Here is a 19,813-nt window from a genome sequence, read left to right on the forward strand (position 1 = left end):
AGAATGAAACTGAACTAGAGCACTCCAACAGGGTCGGACACCATTAGCATTTCTTAGTAAGTGAACAGAGCTCTGCCGGTCACTGAAGTGAGTACACTCAACTCCACAACAGCTCTAACGCATAACCTGCTTCACAAAGCCTGCTTCATAGTGGCTTAGAATAACCTGAGCCATTTCTATGAAAAACTATGCATGACTTAAGAGAGAAGTCTACAAACATGCCTTCTCAAAGATGGCTCAAAAATATAAAAGTGTGTTTACCTAAAACACTGGGCCTTGGATTGTGGAAAATTTATCAAATTAGAATACAGTTTATCTTGGATTAAGGTTTTAATTAACTGGCAGCCTTATAGAAGCATTGCATGTTTTAGGAAAAGTTACATTTCTATAAAAAGGCAACATCAGCTCTGGAGAACAGCTACAGATTACACAATGTGACATTTATTTCCAAAACTCAACTTTTAAAAAATATGAAGACCATGAGTTTAGGACAAAAGGACCTTTAAAACTATATAAAAGGTTAAGAACAAGACCCCAGAGGGTGCAAAACAATTAAGTGAAACAGTTACCTCTATGTCCTGGATAATCTTTGGGTATAATGATCTGTAAAATGAATTGGGAGGGCCATCTGTGGGTCTGTTTTTAAACAGGTACTGATCCCTGGCAAGTGAAAACAAACAGATGTTATATTTTTTGCACATAAAAGAAGGGGTTTTATATAAGCATGCTTACAAGGACAGCCCATGTTTCATGTTTTGCTTACACTGAATGCTAATAGTTCAAAAGCAAGGTTTTTGACAAAATACAGTTTCCATGGTAGAGACAATTTAGTTCTGGCATGACATTGGTCTTTTGTTTTCTGAGTACTGTCACACAAATAATTAAGCTTTCATTCTAGAGCTGTTTTTTCACCCCTATAAACTTTCTTAGTAAAAACTTGCAAATAAAAAACAGGACACACTGAAATGAACCAGTTACAAAGTCAATACATTTTAATGAACCTCTAAAAAATTACAGTAGGCATTCTGAAGCTAGACCTTCACACTGGACTCTACGCTTTCACTATCAAATATATTTTTATGCTCTTATCTACTACAGAAAGTGAAAAATTCATGTCTGAGTTAGAACCAGAAAAACAATTAGCTTGCGGTCCTTTCCACTCCTCATGCCCATTAGCTTTATTCATTCCTTCATCCGTAGCACTGAGCCTTTCTCCTTCTCTTTCTATGTGTTAGACTGTACCCACGCGTATAGTGAATGCTAATGAAGCTTGTGAAGTCTTACTCCCCATTAAACTTCCTCCCATAAAGAAAATGCAATCTCACCCTCCATCTTCCCAATCTTGTGCCTCTGTCTATAACTTTCTGTATGCTGACTAAGCCGAGTCAGTGACTGCACAGAACTATCAAACGGCATTTAAGCTCACAGGCTTTCTTGAAAAACCCTATGCTGCATTTCCATTCTTCCCCATGAGCAGTAGTAAACATGGAACTGACTTAACACAGGTGGTTGAATAGCTCAGTGCTAGAGCCAATTGTCTACAATGAATGAATCCCCAAGTTCAATTCCCAGCAATCACAAAAGCAAATAAATAACATTACTAAACTCTCGTATTTTCCTTTAAAAATGTGTTTTCTGTATGGAGGTTTTGCTTGCATGTATGTGCATCACACATGTGTCTGGTGCCTATGGAGGCCAGAAGAGGGCATCAGACCCTCTAGAAATGGAGCAACAGAGAGTTGTGAGTTGCCAAGTTGTTGCTGGGAATTGAACCGGGGGCCTCTGAATGGGCAGCCAGTGTTCTTAACCAGGGAGCCATCTTTCTAGCCCCAACTCTCATGTTTTATTTTCTTATCTTTTTGTGATGGGAATATTGCCTAACTTTTGAAAAAGCATAAATGAACAGGTTTAAAAAGATAAATGGCTCACCTATTTGAGGTATTTAAAACTTTATAATAACAAAAAACGTCAGAGGGGGAAGTTCTAACAGCTTTAACACCAATCGTTTTCCCTCCTTGTGTAAGTAGGCTAACACATTCGTAAATATAATTGCCTACAATAATCAAGCTGACTATACACCCAGGAAACTTTTTCCAAACAAGCTCCCTGTACTTACCAGCCTCTTCTTTCTGAGAGTCCCTTCCAGAGAGGGTCGGTGCGCACCATCCTCTCAATGAGTTTCTTCCAAAGCATCCCTTCTGAGATCACTCGCTGCCATTCTTTACACACCAGCTCTGCTGCACACAGGGACCGGGCATCCAGGTAGGAAAGAATGTTTTCTGCTATGTGATCTAAACCTTGCTCTACAAAACAGAAAGGCAATGAAAGAAATGGGTAGGGCGGTGAATACACACTAGCCCTGCTTTTAAAGTAAGAAATGAATGAACCCTGAGGCAGGTGAGACACCCAAGAGCAAGACACGGAAGGGCTCCCAAACAGGTGCAGGGATGGCAGCTGCCCTTGGTATAAAAGCTGCCCTGGGACAGTTCTGTCTTTCTCGCAATTTTGAGACTCCTTTTTCCCTCCATTTTCCTGCCAAACCCTCACAGGCTAATAGTTTTCCAAAGTTACAGTCAAGACATAGAGGGAAAAGCTCTTGGTGTGCCCTGTGGTGAAGCCAGGATGGAACTCAGGACTTACTTCAAAACCTGTTCTTGTGGTTCATATGCACTGTCTTTTGAAATAAACCACACTCCACTGTGAATCCTTGGTAGCCACAGAGGCCAAAAGTTAAGACTGACCCATTTTTAAGACAGTTGAAGAATTAAAAGTGTTCATGTCAATCCTCTCATCTCCCTCTGATGAAGACCTATTTTCTGTACTGAGCAGATGGGCAAGAACCCTCAAAGGCAACAGCCACATGCTTACTCACTTTAGGACTTTGGGGATTGACTTAAACAGCCCTCAGAAAGGTCAGCCACAAGAGCCTGTTGCATCTGTGGGGCTTTGCCATGGAAGATCACCATGGTTAGCCCTGTCACCACCTGTTATATTCCACCCCGTAGTTCTAGGTGTGTCTTCTGTACCTACAGAAAATACAACTCATCCCCAAGCACAGAACATTAAAATTCCATGTCCTAAGTTCACTGTGTGCTGCTGGTTCTATGGCACAAACCAAATGCTGAAACGCTCTCAGGCCTTAGCAGCAGCTGTTGCCTCTGTTTCCTTATCTGCAGAGTATGGGCAGAGTCTCTGGCTGTGAGAGTATCAACACAAAATGACACATAAGGAATTCTCTCCAAGCAAGATGGTGAAGGGGTCCATCCTATTTCACCGAAGGAAGGACAGCAGGCTTGCTTTACAAACTGAGGTTGCCTTCAAGTTTTAGAATGACATGTTACACTGCTGATGACGGTTTCCAGGCCCTTCACATACTAATTCTGTCCTGGACCAGATCTAAGACCAAAGCTCCACCCTGTTAATAAAGGCTGCATGGCACCATTGCTATCCTGTTTATTCAAATTACCTTAGGGTCACATAATCAAAGACTGACCTCCTTTCCCTAATGGCTTTATCAAGCAGACTTCCAAGATGGCTGCAAGTTAAAATCTTATATCCTTCCCCCCAGCTGCTATTAAAAGAATTCCATTGAATTCTGTGTTTGATCACCAGTGGGATGGAGTCAGCAGCACTTTATGCTTATTCTTACTATAGCTCAAGTTCAAAAGTTCCATGTGACCCAACCACTGCAGTCTCTAGAATTCTGGTTTTAGCATCCAGACCTGCAAAATGAGCAAAGAGATTGTCTTTTCCTGCAGTTGAGAACACAGAAAATGGGTCAGAACCAAGGACAGCACCCAGGACAGTAGTTCTTCCCCTGCAGGCTATTACTGATGAATCTGGTAATACTTAAGGGTCCCAACACTCTGCTCTCTAAGTCATCTAAATATGTCCAGTCTAAATCTGCCAATTCAATCCTCAGGAACATCTGGAAAAGCTCTCATGAAGACAATGCCATCTTTAGACTATTCTTCTGACTTACTGCGGTAAGAGCACCCAGAAGGGGAAAAAGTTGACTCTGGCTCACTTGCTAACTCTCCTGCTGGTACTTACTAACTAGCTTTGCAATCTTTCATTTGCAGGTTTGCACCAGCTGCTTTGGATCCCTTCTTAACATATATAAACCATGCTCACTGAAGAAAAACAAAACATGCATAAACAAATTAAATGCCAGCTCTAAAACCCATAGCCAAGAGATCTTTCATATCCTGCATTCACCCTTTTGAGGATCACACACCCTTCCTAATCTCTTAACTTTTGTCAATTAACTTTTGTAATTAAGATGGGCCCAAGAGTAACATGCAATATAACAGCTGACACTACAAACACTCCCCAGTTGTTAAAACCTGGAGACTTGTCCCTTGGTCTCCTCTGGGCACCATCAGGCCGGACTATGTGCCCAGCTGCACCAACACTCAGACACTTCTCAGAACTCCCCTGTTCTGAATACCAGTCCCAGGCTCTGTTGCTGCCTCACAAACAGCCAAACTTTGGGCAGAGTGCAAATCTGGGCCCAGGGGAGCCTGCAGAGACCCATACTCCAACCAAGGACCATGCATGCAGAGGACCTAGACCCCTTGTTCAGATGTAGCCCATAGGCTGCTCGGTCTTCAAGTGGGTTCCCTTGGATACCATTCTCCAAAGTTCAAATACCTTCTGTGTACCACATATTCATGTGCCCTCTCCTACATCTTCAATGGGAAGTCACACAGGTGTGCCTCTCTCCACACCACACTTAAAACTACGAATTCAAATTCCCTATGTCATAAGCTGAGCCTATACTTATCACAACTATAACTACATTAAAATCATGCTTAATCACATTTCTCTAGCCACAAGCTAACACTTAGCTCTTCTTGGATTTCTCTAAATCTGGGGGTTCATTGGACTTCCTCCCACAAAGGATATTAACAGTCACTCTACATGACTCCCATGACTTCCAGCCCACTAACTGGATCTTCCCATTATAAACATGCCCTAACCAATTCTCCTTTCGAAAGCTCTATTCTTGGAGAAATGAAATAGCAAGGCAGGCATGCATGAGAAAGACAACTGCCTTTCCAGGTCTCAATGGCATGGTTCCTGTGACCTGTGAAGAAGCAGGAGAACAGGATTCACATTTCCACTTCTGACAGGCCAGAGCCTGCAACCATGAGATGCTAAAGCGTGTGCTGGACTGGAATTGATTAGGGTCACTGACTTTGAAAAGCACAGCAACAAAACAGATCCCTCAGACTTTCTACTGAATCAACCTCTAGAGGAGGCAGCCTAGAAATCCAACTCTTGGAAGTGCCACCTAATTCTGACAACTGAGGAACTACTGATTTATATATAGCAAGGGGACCCTTGTAGTCTTGGATCTTTCCTCCTCACTGATTGCTCACAACTAAGCCACCAGTAACTTTTTGCATAAACAAATCCTCTTGCATAAACATTTCCTCTTTCAAATGCCAACAGCTCATTTAAATAATGCCCTAGTGACACCCAAGATTAGAATCCTTTCCTGTGACTACTACTTTAAATTCAGGAGGTACTTTAGTTTTATGGAAAATACAATGGCTGACAAAGCAGACAGATAACCTGGCTTACTGTTTCTGTTTCAGTCAACTGCTATATGAGTGGCCATAAGCAAATCTATTATCCTTTATGGGTATTATTAGGGAGTTATCTCACACAATCTGCAAAGTAACTCTCTAAGAGAAGTGTTCTAAATAGTCACACTTTACAAAGAAGGAATCTCTCAAGTTCAGTGGGAAGGGCCAGCTATGTAACAGGTATTCACTAAATGTCCTAATCTCCTTCCCTCCCTCTAACTCTCTTTAGCTGATATGAACGCTTAAGGAGGCTGTCTTCATCCGCAAAGAAAACAATGCCCATCTCTGCCAGCAAAACAAGCTAGTTTCCATTCTTTTAGTATAAGCCTCATTTTCCCAAACTGTTTTGAGAAGAGTAAGAACAAAATGCTCTGTTTGGGGTACCTCGACCCAGGGAATAGAGGATTCTTCAGTAGTCATCCTGAAGAGCCATACAAATCTTGCAACTTTCTGGTTCCAAGTCCACTGAGGAAAAAGAGGTTATGGAACAAAAGGCAATCTTTTATCCGTGGCTGAAGTGTTTTGAGGTGTTACACTAAGTTTTTTCCTAAACAGTGTGTCTGGCTCTTACTACCCTATCATGCTGAGGGAGCCCCCACGCTCCCCCTCCTACGGACACGCCACTGCCTCAGAAGAATGTGGCCTGACAGTACACGCACAATTCTGAAAGTGCTGACTGTGCTAATTACAGTCATCTCAGGAGAATCCAGAAAAATGTCAGCAATAAATTCAAACAATTAAATGGCACCGATTCCAAAGTTCAATGTGTAAAACCTACCATTGTCAATATGAACCTCAAACGTGTGACGTCAGTTTAACGCCCTTGACGAGGGCCAGCTTAACATAGCTCTTTAGACCATACAAAAGCTTGCATTATTTTAGAAACCTTTAAAAGAACAGCTGTAAAGAAACTCCCCACTCCCACCTCTGCTGCTCCTTGCTTCCTGAGTCTCAGCTTCGGTTATAAAATTTGAAGTTGGAAATCTTTTGAAACAAGACAATCACCTACAACCAGTATGTTGAAGCCTTTCCCAGGAATATGTGACTCTAAGAGCTAGAAAGGAAGGGAAAAGAAGTGCAGGTCACAAACCCAAGGGCTTCCCATTACACTGCAAGAAAACCAAATGACAAAGTGGAGACACTTAGATGGTGCATCCACCAGGTTCCAGGCATATTACAAACACACCCCATCTTTAATCCTCCCACATACTATGAGGTTCCTATTGTCCCCACACAGGTGAGGATGGCGCTATGATGCGCAGTCCGGGACTGAAGCCCAGGGACTTCCTAGTTTCAGCACTGCACTCTCCACTCAGTGGATGCTGGGTCTTTGGCCTGAAGTCTTGGCTCATTCCTGCCGAGGTCTCCTGTGACCTTTGATCTAGTCTATCACATTTACAGTCTGTGGTGGGTTTTCTGTCCTTACGTAGGAGCTAGACAAATGAATAACCATGGTCAGGAAGCTAAGTATTTCAACATTTTTAATTGCACAGATAACTCACCAAACTCATCAGCAAGACTTATCATCCTTTTTGAAGTACGATCTGCCTCTATTTTAAATGGTATAAATTTTCCCTTTAACAACAGTTCTTACAAACCACAAACTTAGCCTGCAGAAATTGACATTGCAGACTAAACATTTACCATGATTTTTAGAAAAGCGTATCATAATTATCACTTTTTCCACTGAACCAAAGGGAGCCAGAGACCACAAACATTTTCCACTTTTCCTATACTGACAGGTACAATATTCAGTAAGCATTAAAAAAAAAGCCAAAAGTATAGACAATTTTTTAGAGCTAATGTTTTTCACAATCAAAAGTTTAAAGTGATTGTCAATCTTAACAGTAAAAATTCAAACTCAAGAGACTTACTGAAAGACTAAACACTGAACTAGCACAATGATTAAAAGTTGGTCTACAACTTATTAAACCTACATAAGAGCATACAGACTTGTCTTCCCCGTAATGTTCTACTGGCATAGTTCTGAGATAAGAACTAATGCCAGGTTTAATCCAAGTCTACTAGTCACAAACACAACTGGGCCAGCTTGTCCTTGGCTATTAGATTCTCATGTATGAAATATACTGACATGTGTATATATGTTCAGATCAAATCCTGTTAAAACAAATAGCATTTTAACAGAAATATTTCCATGTCCCAGCCAACAGTCCATTCATTTCATATAACATTCAATACCACAAAATTCCATTTAACAGAGATATGGACAATGCCTTAAAATTCGCTGTAATGAAAACTGAATTGTATGCAATTATACTAACCATATTTATATACATAACACATGTTCATCTGGTCTGCCTCTTCTCCAAGGCTATGCACTCCTCCCCAGACTGAGCTGCAGGAAACTATCAAGGGAACTTCAACAGTGCCACCTTGTGGCTATTCTGGAAACATAAGGGCAATCACCCACATCTAAACCATTTGGAAAACAAATTAGAGGGAAGAAAATAAAACCAAAACAACTAAAAGAACAAACAAACAATAAATAGATTTGCTTGTGAAAATGGAGTACTGGCCTCACTAGTTAACAGCCACTGAGGAGGAACAATACCTTCATCAACTTGAAAGACTTCCCTGGCTTTTCCTGGTGCAGCTCAATGCCAGGGCAGGACTCCGGAGTTCCAGAGACAAGAATGCTGTGCTACTTACAGAGATGCACACAAGAATCTATTCACCTCTACTTTTCTCTCTCTCAAAGAAAGGCCCCTTTTCTCATCTTCCATTGCTAAAAGTGAATTTTATGAATTGAGTTATTGTCCTGGTTAGTTGTTTTTTTTGTTTTTTTTTTTTTGTCAATTTAACACAACCCAGAGTTATGTAAGAAAGCAAAGTGAGCATGCCAGGAAAACAGGCCAGTAAGCAGCATTCCTTCATGGTCTCTTTCAGTTCCTGTTCTGACTTCCCTTGGTGGAGGACTGTAAGCTGTAAGGTGAAATAAACGTTCCTTTCCTTTCCAAGTTGCTTCTGATCATGATGCTTGCTCACAGTAATAGGCAGCAAACTAAGGCAATGACCCACTTATTTAACAGTCAGGGTCAAGTTAAGGACTTTTCCAGAGTTATCTTAACTCTGAATGATTTCATCCTTTGGGCTAACACTGAACCAATGTGTGGCCACCATCATTCTACAAAAGCACATGGCAAGCAAGCCATGTGATCCAAGGGCATTTCATCCAAGTTTCTCTCTGATTCTTGTCATTCTAATCTGCCTAATGAGAAACTGGACTAAGCAATTAAATGCTATAATTCTGGATAGAAAAAGTTCCTATTTGCCTTTCTAGAGACACTCACAGAAGACAACTGATGGAAGACAAGACAACATATTCTGGCATCAAAAGGACAGCAGAGTCAAGCCTTTCTTAGGTAACTCAAATATTCTTTACACTCTCAGAGTAGAAGAACTCTGGAAGACGAGCAAAAAGGCATGAAAAGCTTTTGTGTCACTTATAGTACAAGTCCCAGGCCTGGGACCACAGCTCAGGTCTTGCACGCTGTCAAAGCACTGACTGCAGAAAACCTGCTGTTCCTGAGGCAGGGCTGCTGCAGTAACACCGGTCCATCTTGGCCACAGTAAGCATGCTATACTGACTATGTCAAAAGAGAGCCAGAATTCTCTTTAGAAGTCAGAGTTCTACACCTTACCTAGCCAAATTGAAGATGAAACATTTCATAGTGAGAGAGGGAAAAATAAGTTGTCAAAACCCAAAGCAGAATGAAATAAACTTCTTAAATGAGAATAGTGGGTACAGGTTTACATATCTTCCAGACCCATCATGATGTACCCCACCAGTGAATTCTGATGTCTAATATGGCTTTAGGGATGATGATGTATCAAGAGGTTCACAAATGCAGCAGGACACTGACGGTGCAGGTGGGTGTGCATGTGAGAGGAATGGACACTGGCAGAAACAACAGTTTTCTATAGTTTTCATTCTATTTTGCTCAGGACTAAAACTGTCATAAATACAAAACGTATTTTTAAAATCAAAATAAAACTTAACCAGAAAAACGTACCCATGCGTGCACATACACAAGTACGAGACTGTGGGACTGCAATGAAGAGTGAATGGAGAAGCAAGTTTCCAGAAATGTTAACAGGCTGAGAGGTGGCCCAGTGGTTAAGAGCACTTGCTGCTCCTGCAAAAGACCCACATTGGATTCCCAGCAACACAGTGGCTCACAGCCACCTCTTACTCCAGTTCCAGAAAACCCAACACTCCTCCGACCTCCATGGACACAAGGTACCCACACCATGCACAGATATACGTGTAGATAATACTCATACACAAGACAAAATAAATACATCTAAACAAACAAGAAAAACAGTAACAAAGACACACTACCATTTCCCTCAGTTTCTTGGTCATTTTCTAAGTATCATTTCAGATACAAGGGAACAATCTGAACTCTGTGAGGCTTGCTAAGAAGCAGACTTAAGGAAAAGTAGACGTGTGTGTGTGTGTGTGTCTTTTGTCTGCCTTGTTCTGGCTGACCTCGCAATAATCTTTCTGTCTTAGCTTAAGCAGAAGCTGCCATGTTCAGCTTCATACAATTTTAAATTACATGTAAAGACATACATAATTAAAACTGTATACATAACACAAACCTAAAAAGTATATCTTTAAAAACAAAAAAGCAACTAAACAAAGCAACAGCACTGACACAGCATGATCAATCACAGAAGTGGCGTACATTTCCTAAAAATACATCTACTAAACACAAAACAAAAAAAGAAATGCATCTACTGTATTTTAATATCTGGCACTTGAAGGATTAAAATCTACAAATAGAGTGGGTGTCCCCAGAAATGATGGCTCACAGTGTGGTCATTCTGCCATTCGCTTTCCAGACTCGCTCTCAGCTCTAGGTTCAAGGACTGGGCATCTCGCATTGCCCAGCAACTGTCAGGAAAGGTGCAGTTACCTGGTAAAGCAGTGATAAAGTCCCGCTGCAACATGGGTTTCAGGTAAGAGTTAATATGTCCATGCTGATAATGACACATTCGTGAGATAAGATGCTCCACAAATTCCACCTGATCTGATTCAGACCACTGGTCAAAGTACTTAATGCACAAGTCCTTTTCTTTCTGGTAGTTCCCCTCTGATGGCCTCTTTCTGGAGACAATCACAGATGATGTTCCGTTACTTATCTGTTTTGGAAAAACAAAAAGCAAAAATTTGTTAGAAATGCATTTAATCTATTTCATTAGAAATACCTTTTCCTATGGATTTAACCTTAAAATATGCCAGCTTCAACCTACACCTAATTCACTTCTTTGTTCATTCATTCTTTACGTAATTAAAATATATGCAAGGCCCATACATTCTCAAATTAATGACCATAGTAATTATTGGACTTTGCAGTTGTTTCTAATGCTGACTGGTACCTTAGCTCTCCATTCCCCAATGCCTAGTACCCCTTCCCCCATCATTAGATAACTCATTTGGAGATGACCATCTTAGAGGCACTAGCTGCCCAACCTGATAAGCTGGCATCTGGCTGGCTAGCATCTAGTCTGTCTCACTTTCTCAAAATTAATGTCCTTCATATATTCTCAGTATATGTTCCAGAACCTCAGGCACATGCCTAAACCCATGAACCCAAACGCTACATGTTTCTGCCTACACATATACACATACTATTGAAAAAGCACAACTTATAAATTGTGCACAGTAAGAATTATTGACAATAGAATACTTAAGAGAATGTACTATAACATTATGTGAATCTGTATATACATTCTCCCCACCTACACTTCTGAGAATCTTCACTTACTATTTTTAGACTGCAGCTGACCATAGGCACCGTGAGCAATTACAAGCAGAGCAGGGTTGGGCTACTGTACATCCATACTAATGGTTCTCACACCTGAGCATGCATTAGAGTAGCTGAGGGCCTGGTAACAGATTCTGATTCGGTTTGTCTGGACCAGAGCCCGAGAATCAGTATTTTAACAAGTTCCCAAGTGCTGCTGAGTCTGTTAGACCACACTGCATTTGAGGGATCACACTGAGAACCTCAGTCTATCTCAAGAGAAGAGGGGCCTGAAAGTAAATCAATCTATAAAGCTTCATTTTCTCCTAATAGCTTTGACCCCTCCATATTAGTTCTCATGGCTAATAAGTGCTGGCCAAACAGCTTAGGCTTTCCGTCCCTTCTTTTGCCCTACTTCTCAGAAAATATCCAAGTAACTCCTGTATCCCTGGAAAGGTATTCACCCTGGATGGTTTCTATATGATCAGTGCAGTCCCTACAGCAATGCTTTTCTCATCCATTCTTCTACCTACCTTTCTCTGCAAAGCATTACCATCTAACCTGATGGCCAATAAGATAACTCAGCCTGAGACTGATCCCAGGAACCTACACAGTAGAAAGAGATCACTGACTCCACATGTTGTTCTCTGGCCTCCACACCTGCACTATAAAATGTATGTTAATTAATTTAAATTTTAAATTGAAACCTTAGGATGCTGGTATAGTCCTGAGGAAGGTTCAATTCCAGCATCCCTTCCCTTAAAAAAAGAGAAAAGAAAAAAAGCCATATAAACTACTTCTGGACAGCTTCTAACCATCTAGAGGCAGGAGCAATGGTTCAGCTGGTAAGAACACTTGCTCTGCAAGCATGAGGATCTGAGTTCAAATCCCCAGCACCCACGTAAAAATCCAGACATGGTCCAGGTGTAGTGGAGCAGGCCTTTAATCCCAGCACTTGGGAGGTAGAGGAAGGCAGATCTCTGTGAGTTTGAGGCCAGCCTGGTCTACAAAGAGAGTTCCAAAACAACAAGGGCTATACAGAGAGACACTGCCTAAAAATCAGACATGGTTGCACATGCCTGTAACCGGAGCATGGGAGCACATAAACAAGCTGATACCTAGAGTTAGATGGCTGGCCAGCCAGAAGAGCTGGAAATGCAAGCTTCCAGTTCAGCAAGAGACCCTATGTCAGGGTAATAAGACCGGGAAAGAAGCCGACACTCAATATCCAGACACACCTGCGTGCTCACACACATGCAAGCATACATGCCCTCTCCAGTCACCATAGCAACAGTAGCCGACATCTCTAGACTCAAGCCACAACCACTACTCTCTGTAGGAAGTACAATACCTTTCTATTTAGAAACAACATCACAGTGGTCTGCTTTTGTTTGGTTTTTGAGACAGTGTGTCTCTGGCTGTCCCAGAACTCACTCTGCAGACCAGATTGGTCAGAAATCCACCTGCCTCTGCCTCCTGAGTGATGGAATTAAAGGCACATGTCACCACCACCTGGCCACATCAGTGTTTTGTCATACATTTGCCAAGCCATTTGTCTTCTGATAGACTACTTGCAGAAAATAAAACACTAGAGGATTTTCAGACACAAAGAGTTGAATTACAAATGCCCATTAGAAACTTGTTTCCAAAGTCTTACATGGAATGAAGAACTTTTATTGATAGTATGTTCTCATATTAAACTAGACTAAATTCATCTAAGAAGGAAGAGAGCCTCTGTAAATAGTCACAGGTATGATACTTCTAACCTTCCTTGGCAAAAATCTTTTCAGTTTCGTATCTCAAGTAATTTTTTATGTCTGCACTTAGAGGCAGTGTCAGAAAGCATTTGTCTTCCACTTTATTTACATTCACCTTCAATTTCCACCCTCAATTTCCACCTTCAATTTCTATGCCACCCTCACTCAATTCCTGGAGTGAAGAGTAAGCCAACTGGCACCTGCTACCACCAGAGGGCAGTAATGCACAGGCATTACAAAAGTTCTGCTTGTTGAAAAATAGTCCCATTTAACTGACTCAATAGAACTTGAGACAAACTAAAAATTCTTCGCTGTGATGAATATCAATAGCAAGTATCAAAAGAGATATGAGGATATCTTATATAAAGTCTCAAGTATAAAAGTATAAATATAAAAGGAAATGTCTATACTATTGTAAACATAACAGCATCACAATGTTATAACAGGAAAAATAGAAGTAACTGCCTAATTACAAGCAATTGGTAATGCAAATTATAACACATCCATCTACACAGAAGGGATTCAGTGTGGCTGTTACAATCTAGCTTTAAGTAAAGTGAAGACTGGACTAAGCGGAGGCAGCTTTTAAATGATGGGAAGGAACAGAGGTGAAGTGCAGAATTTTATGGTGCTATGAACAGTCATCTGTGGAAAGGGCACACCAAGACAAGATCAGGCTGCCCATCGAAGTGTCAACTGTGGAGTCTTACAGACTACATGTGTTCTTTCCTCTTTTACTCAACATCTAGGCGACAGTTTTCTAGAATACCTGCTTTCACAACAGGTTAAATAGAATTATGGCAAGAGTCTGCATCTGCGCACTGCTTCCTAACTCACATAGCAAGTTCACACCCTCTTTCTCATTTGACAGGCAAAAAGGATTGTTATTTCATTTACCATCAAGTTTCCCATTCAGTAACCAACTAGGAGGTGGCTAGATGAAGAAACCTGGATGCTAGAGAGCTGGGAGCCACTGCAAACTAAAGGGTCAACAGTGAAGAGAAGTACAGTAAGGTAGATGTGAAGAAGGTCATGCTTGTTCCTTTTAGATATGATGCTCAAAAAGATGAAGAGGCACATGCATGTTCAGGAGCACATTTCCCAGTTTCTATTTCCAGCTTCCTGGTGGGCCCAAACCCTGCTGGCATTATTTTACCTTCTTTCACTTCATCTTAAATTTGTTGGGCGTACATTATTCTAGCTAACTAACCTACCTCTGTAGTTTTCAAGATAACTTTTTTCTTTATTCTACATATGCTGTGCCCTTACTCATGTCCTCACAAAGGAGAAAAATGTTCAGAGTGCTTAATGAAAACACTAAACCAGGTGCGTGTTCCCCACACCTCCATCACAAAGCCTGGGAGGTTAGACTGGAAAGTAAGAAAGCCACGAAAGGAGACTGAGATGAAAGAGGAAAGTACCCCACTGGAAGAGCACAGTAGGAGAAGATGTGGCACAAACGGAAAAAAGCAGCCATCTGCACTCAGGACAGGACTGGCATAAGGTTTGCACTTGGCTCTAATCTGAAAGTCTCCACCACTCCTGGGATAGAGGTTTATCTTGGGTCATAAAGTCAGTGTTTCGGGATAGTTTTTGGAATCTTTCAGAAAACTCCAAAGTTATTTATTACTAGTAAGGACACTTCCCTGAGGAAATGATGGCTTCTGAATCTAGCAACCCTGCACAAAGCAAAGGCTGGGCTCTGGTCTCAGTGAGGACATGAGCAAAAGCAGAGCTTATCTACAGTCATCTGCTAGCTTATCATGCCTACCTGCCAAAGAGCACTTTTCTTTGGGGACTCATCTTCATTTTGATCTTCCATAACTGAAGTATTCTAAAGGGGGAAAAACAGGTTATTTGAATTATGCCAAGTTCTGAAAAGCCTAAATGACTTCAAGACATAAACTCTGAGATCCCAAACTAAAATATATAGATGTAAATCAAAGAACTCTGGCTTGTGGCAGTCTTCACTTACACAGGCTGGGCCTGCCTGGAAACCAGCTAACTTGTAGGTAGGGCTGAAGTACACCTTCATCATCATTGTTGTTCTATGGCTTGTGGCATAAAGCTCAAGAGTCTCACGAGTTCCCAATGGCTGACTGTCTCCTAGAATGTCTGTTGCTCAGTAATGCATCCCATCCACCAGCAATTACAAATAACAAGGGCCTTCAAGTGCCCCACCTCCTTCCCTGCTCTCCCTCTATAGCTGCTCTGGCCTTGCCACCTCCCCCAGCAAGCATGGTGGAGTGCCCCAACCTTCCCCCTCAACAGGAGGATGCTGTTACTCACTAGCAGTCAGACTTGCCTTTGGAACACATTCTCTTTCTGTTTTTGTGTTTACTACACAAAGAAGCTCTGTGTAATAATCCCTTTGGTGACCTAGTGATTCAACAAATGCCCATTAACTGGAGATTATACATGACTGGGTTTCTCATTTTGAAGCTCCTACCTAACAGCTAAGTGGAGCCTTAATGAGAAGGGAAAGTGGAACTGTGCTCTGAAAGGAATAACAGCTCACTTGCAGTCAGGGGGCGCTCTAAGGTTCTGTCCTAAACCTAGAACTCTACTCTGAACACAAATCTTAAAATCCCAGCTGCCCTGCATTGTTTTTGGAAGGTTCATTACGGATCTATTAAAGTTACCAGCATTCTGGGATCTCTGCTTACATCTTCAGGGATAACCTTCTTTATCAAATTCCCCCTTTTTTTCCTTTAAGTCTTAAAAAGTTTGGACTCACCCCAGAGTACTTCCTAACAGAGCAATGGAAAATCCCCAGCAGTTGACAGTAGTCACCACCAATCATTAGTCACTGCTGTCTGTGTCACTGGCAGATAACAGGAGATCCAAAGCAAGAAGCTGGAATCTTGACTTGGTCACTCAGTGTGGGACCTTGGGCAAGTGAAGTCCACTCATCAAACAGAGCCACAGGGTATGATGAGACCACCAGTGTATCTCTGGTCAAAGATGCCCTTCTTCCCCTGCTCTGAACTACTTTCCCAAGGTTTCCTTGGCACATGTTTACAACTTCAGTGACCTGGACAGAGCAGAATGGCTCCAAGGGAAAAATTTTCCTAAATAGAATCTTAAAAGTCCCAAAAAGTCAGGGCCAATAACAGAGTACAGAAGGAGAAGGTGTGTGTGTGTGTGTGTGTTGCAGGCTGTGTTTCCTAGTATTTAAAACCAGGGGCAGCAGTGGACAATCCTAAAGCAGAAGAGGAAGAAGTGAACAAATGCTATGCTTATGAAGCTCCCCCTCCCCCACGTCACTATCCTTTACAGCTACCTATAATGGTCTTGAACTATGGAAGCCAAAAGTTTCCCTTAGAAAACTAGGCAAAATGAGAACGCCCTGTGTATGATAGTTGCAAAGTGGTATGTCACAGTGATGTCCAAGAATGGCAAGAGGCAGAGAAATCCCTAGATGACTACAGACACCCAGAGGCCCATGGCACCACTAAGATTTGTAGGTAAGTGGCGGAAGGATGGAAGAGAAAGAGAAGCAGAAGGATGTGTGTACAATGAAGAGAGGCAGAACTGAAGACCAGGGTAGAGAGAAACAGCCTGTGTGAGGAACCAGTGATGCACCTGAGGCCGTGGTGAGTTCCTTGCCCATGCTGCCGCTGAGGGCCTTTTCTGGGTCTGTGCCCTGCAGCAGTGGGGGTCTGGAGCCACATTAACAACTGAGGGATATGCAGAACAGGCCCACCCCTTAGCAGCTGCAGCACTAGGGAGAGCTGGCCCCACTCCTAGCCTGGGCAGTGTGGGACAGCAGGGCCACAGGGCATGAAATTGGGAGAACTGTCCTGCCCGTCATTGGATGCAGCACTTGGGAAAGTGGGCCCTGCACCTTGTCTGGGCAGCATAGCAGAGCTGGTCCTGGTGGAATGGGCATAGGGTAGCTGGCCCCACCACTTCTTGCCTGCCGTGCAGTAGCATGCAGTGATGTGGGTGAGAGAGAGATGCACCCCTTCCCCACTCACTACCTGCAGCAGGTGGGAGAGCTGGCACTGCCCCTTGCCAGATGCAGCACTGGAGGGCGAGGTGCAGGAAAGGAAAGCTGGAGGGGCTGACCATCTCAGCCACCACCCAGGCCCAGCTCCAAGGCTTTGAGTTGGTCCAGCCCAACATCTACCCCTTCTACGATCTGCTGGAGCCCATGACTCCACACTGCCGCTTGTCCAGGAAAGGGACAAAAATCACCCTGCTCACTTAGAAGGCAGTGCTCTAGGAGTGTACGCTGTGCAGTGGCCTTCAGAAAAGACTGCAGTTCCTTCTGCCTGGCCCCAGGACAGTATTCGAGGCTCTTCAATATGGCTGTAGCACAGCCACACAGCTTCTTGTGCACTAAGTCCAAGTGGAAGAGCCTGTAATCCCAGGTTCTTAGAAAGCTGAGACAAGATCATAGGATCTGACCTTAGACTACAGGGTGAGGGTGTGTCTGTCTGTGTGTGTGTGTGTGTGTGTGTGTGTGTGTGTAGTCAAAGTGTATACATACCTGCCTACCTCCTGGGTAGGTCCTGCTTACCATCAAATTGTTTAGGAAACTTTAATAACAGGAGTTCTTAATAGAGGTCCATAGGCTTTATCAATTTTTTTTTGTAATTTGAGTAATTGTGATTTATGTCTCTGTTTAAATGTCATTCCTAAGGCAAAACGGTGTGGCTTGTGGCAACAGTAATCTAAGGAAGGAAGGCCCACTGATTCCATCACAACAAACCCAACCCAAATGCAAGAGTCCAGAACTGTCAAACGTCACTAGAAGCTAATGCACTGCTGGCATCCTCTCAAGCAATATCCTACATGAGAAGCATCACTCCACACCCTGCCTAGCTGTTCTACTAAGGGTGGAATTTTAACGACTATGCATGTGCAAGTGCCACGGCCCACACGTAGAGGTCAGAAGGCAGATTGCGTTGGCTTCTACCTGCCATTCGGATCCCAAGGACCAAACTCAGCCCACCAAGCTTTACCTTTACCCACTGAACCACCTCTCCAGGCAAAAAAGTTACCATTTAATGACTGCCCACAATAGTCAGACTTTGAATCTTGTAAGAAATTAAATGAATTCCCTCAGTTCCTTACACAACCTTATATGACAAGTGCACAAATTCTATTTTACCAATGGGAGAGAACAATGACTCAGAAATATTTTGCAACTGGCCTGATATTTTACAAGTGTCAGGCTTCAAAGGCAGCCTCTTCTTCCATGCATGCATGCCTCAGTAACAGGCACACACAGCTGGCTGGAGCCCTATGAAGATCCCAATCTTGTTTTAAAGACAACTTTTCTACCACCACAAGGAAACTACAGGCACTGAGGATGTGGCTTCAATAACACCATTCTTCACTGGGCCCCAGCGGAAGGACCAATAATCCCCAGTTCTTGGGAGGCTAAGACATGATATTGGGTCTGGAGCCAGCTTAGACTACAGAGTGAGTTCCAACTTAGCTAGACGATGTGTTTCAGAGCTACAGGTAAAAAGAGGCTGACACACTCGGGCAAGTGGTAGAGCACTTGCCTGGCATACACAGGTCCTGGCTTAACCCACAAAGCAAACCCACCCAGGAGCCTAAATATAAATCAAGCAGTATAAATTTTCATGTTGAGGAAGAAACATTGGCTTGATTAGTTGGATCACTCAGTAGGATCTTCATTAAATGTATCCAATCAAAGATAAAAGAAGAAATTCCAGGTTTTTTTTTAAAGGGAATTTTTAAAAGTGTCCTACGATACATGTAGTAGTCTGACAAAAGGCTCAGCAGAAGGAGCCACCTTCTCCCCCACGACTTCGTTAACACTTCTCCCAGACTGGAATGCAGAAAACTTCAGCAGACTGCAGCCACAGCCTGTGTAAAGTGTTTTCTGCCTTCTCATCCTGCCAGTCTGCTTCCAAATACCTCATCTCCATTTTCTTTTCCCTTGCAGCTGAGCAGTGAAGTTTCTTTGCCGGTAGGTGCCACAAACAGTATATATTTCACCCTGAAAATTCCCCACTTTCAGAATTTTCGAAAAGAAACAATTTTTACTTTAACTGCAAATTCTGCAGTGAGTAAAAGGTTAATCACTACGACAGTCTACCCTGACAATAAACTTTCCATACAAACAATATGTCTCTCAGGTGCTTTCCCAACTACTGGCTGTAGCCTATGAATCAATTTAATGGGTTTCAACCAACACGTTGAAATTTAAAAAGAAGAAAAAGAATAAAAAGTAAATGTAAGGCACTAGCCTATCCCACAAAGTAAGCACAAATTCACAGAAAAGGCTTTGGGCATGGGGCGGGGGTGGGGGTGGTTAATGGATGGGGACTGAAATTAAACAGAAAGCAAAGGCCCTGTTGCAAGCAGCACAATATTCAAACTCCTGAATAACAATGACTTTCCAGTCTCTGGAAAGCAAAGGTCACAAACAGGATGAAATATACTTTTATATGCTAAATAAAATTTCACAAGGGACACCAAGAAGTTATGAATATGGTTTTCAAGACATTTCTCTACCTCTGAGGGTAAAGGTTTGTTACTAGCGAGTTCTGTCTGTTTCTAGGCTCTCAGATGACTGCGGCCTGACACAGGTGCTGCATACCACCACACCCAACTCTCGCTGTGGTTTGATTGGCCCTCTCTAATGATTCATGGTGTCATTTCTGTCCAGAATCCCACTATATTAACTTTTTTGAGTCTGGCTTCC

The 19,813-nt window shown here is 42.5% G+C and overlaps 1 protein-coding gene across 7 annotated transcripts in view; it reads right to left on the reverse strand.

Moving 5' to 3' along the window:
* Positions 1-19,813, reverse strand: part of Fbxw11 (F-box and WD repeat domain containing 11) — a 98,933-nt gene that overhangs the window by 22,415 nt on the left and 56,705 nt on the right. For 4 of the 7 annotated variants that reach the window (XM_021635623.2, XM_021635620.2, XM_060363880.1 and 1 more), the window contains 3 exons: positions 10,538-10,763; positions 2,117-2,303; positions 570-660 (listed from right to left, as the gene is read on the reverse strand). In XM_021635623.2, coding sequence (XP_021491298.1) covers positions 570-660; positions 2,117-2,303; positions 10,538-10,763 — 504 coding nt within the window. Of the gene's footprint in view, positions 1-569; positions 661-2,116; positions 2,304-10,537; positions 10,764-14,896; positions 14,960-19,813 lie in introns of all 7 variants that reach the window. The other 3 variants (XM_021635619.2, XM_021635621.2, XM_021635622.2) reach the window with 1 other exon arrangement.

This window comes from Meriones unguiculatus, chromosome 11 (genome assembly GCF_030254825.1).
Source record: "Meriones unguiculatus strain TT.TT164.6M chromosome 11, Bangor_MerUng_6.1, whole genome shotgun sequence".
NCBI lineage: Eukaryota > Metazoa > Chordata > Mammalia > Rodentia > Muridae > Meriones > Meriones unguiculatus.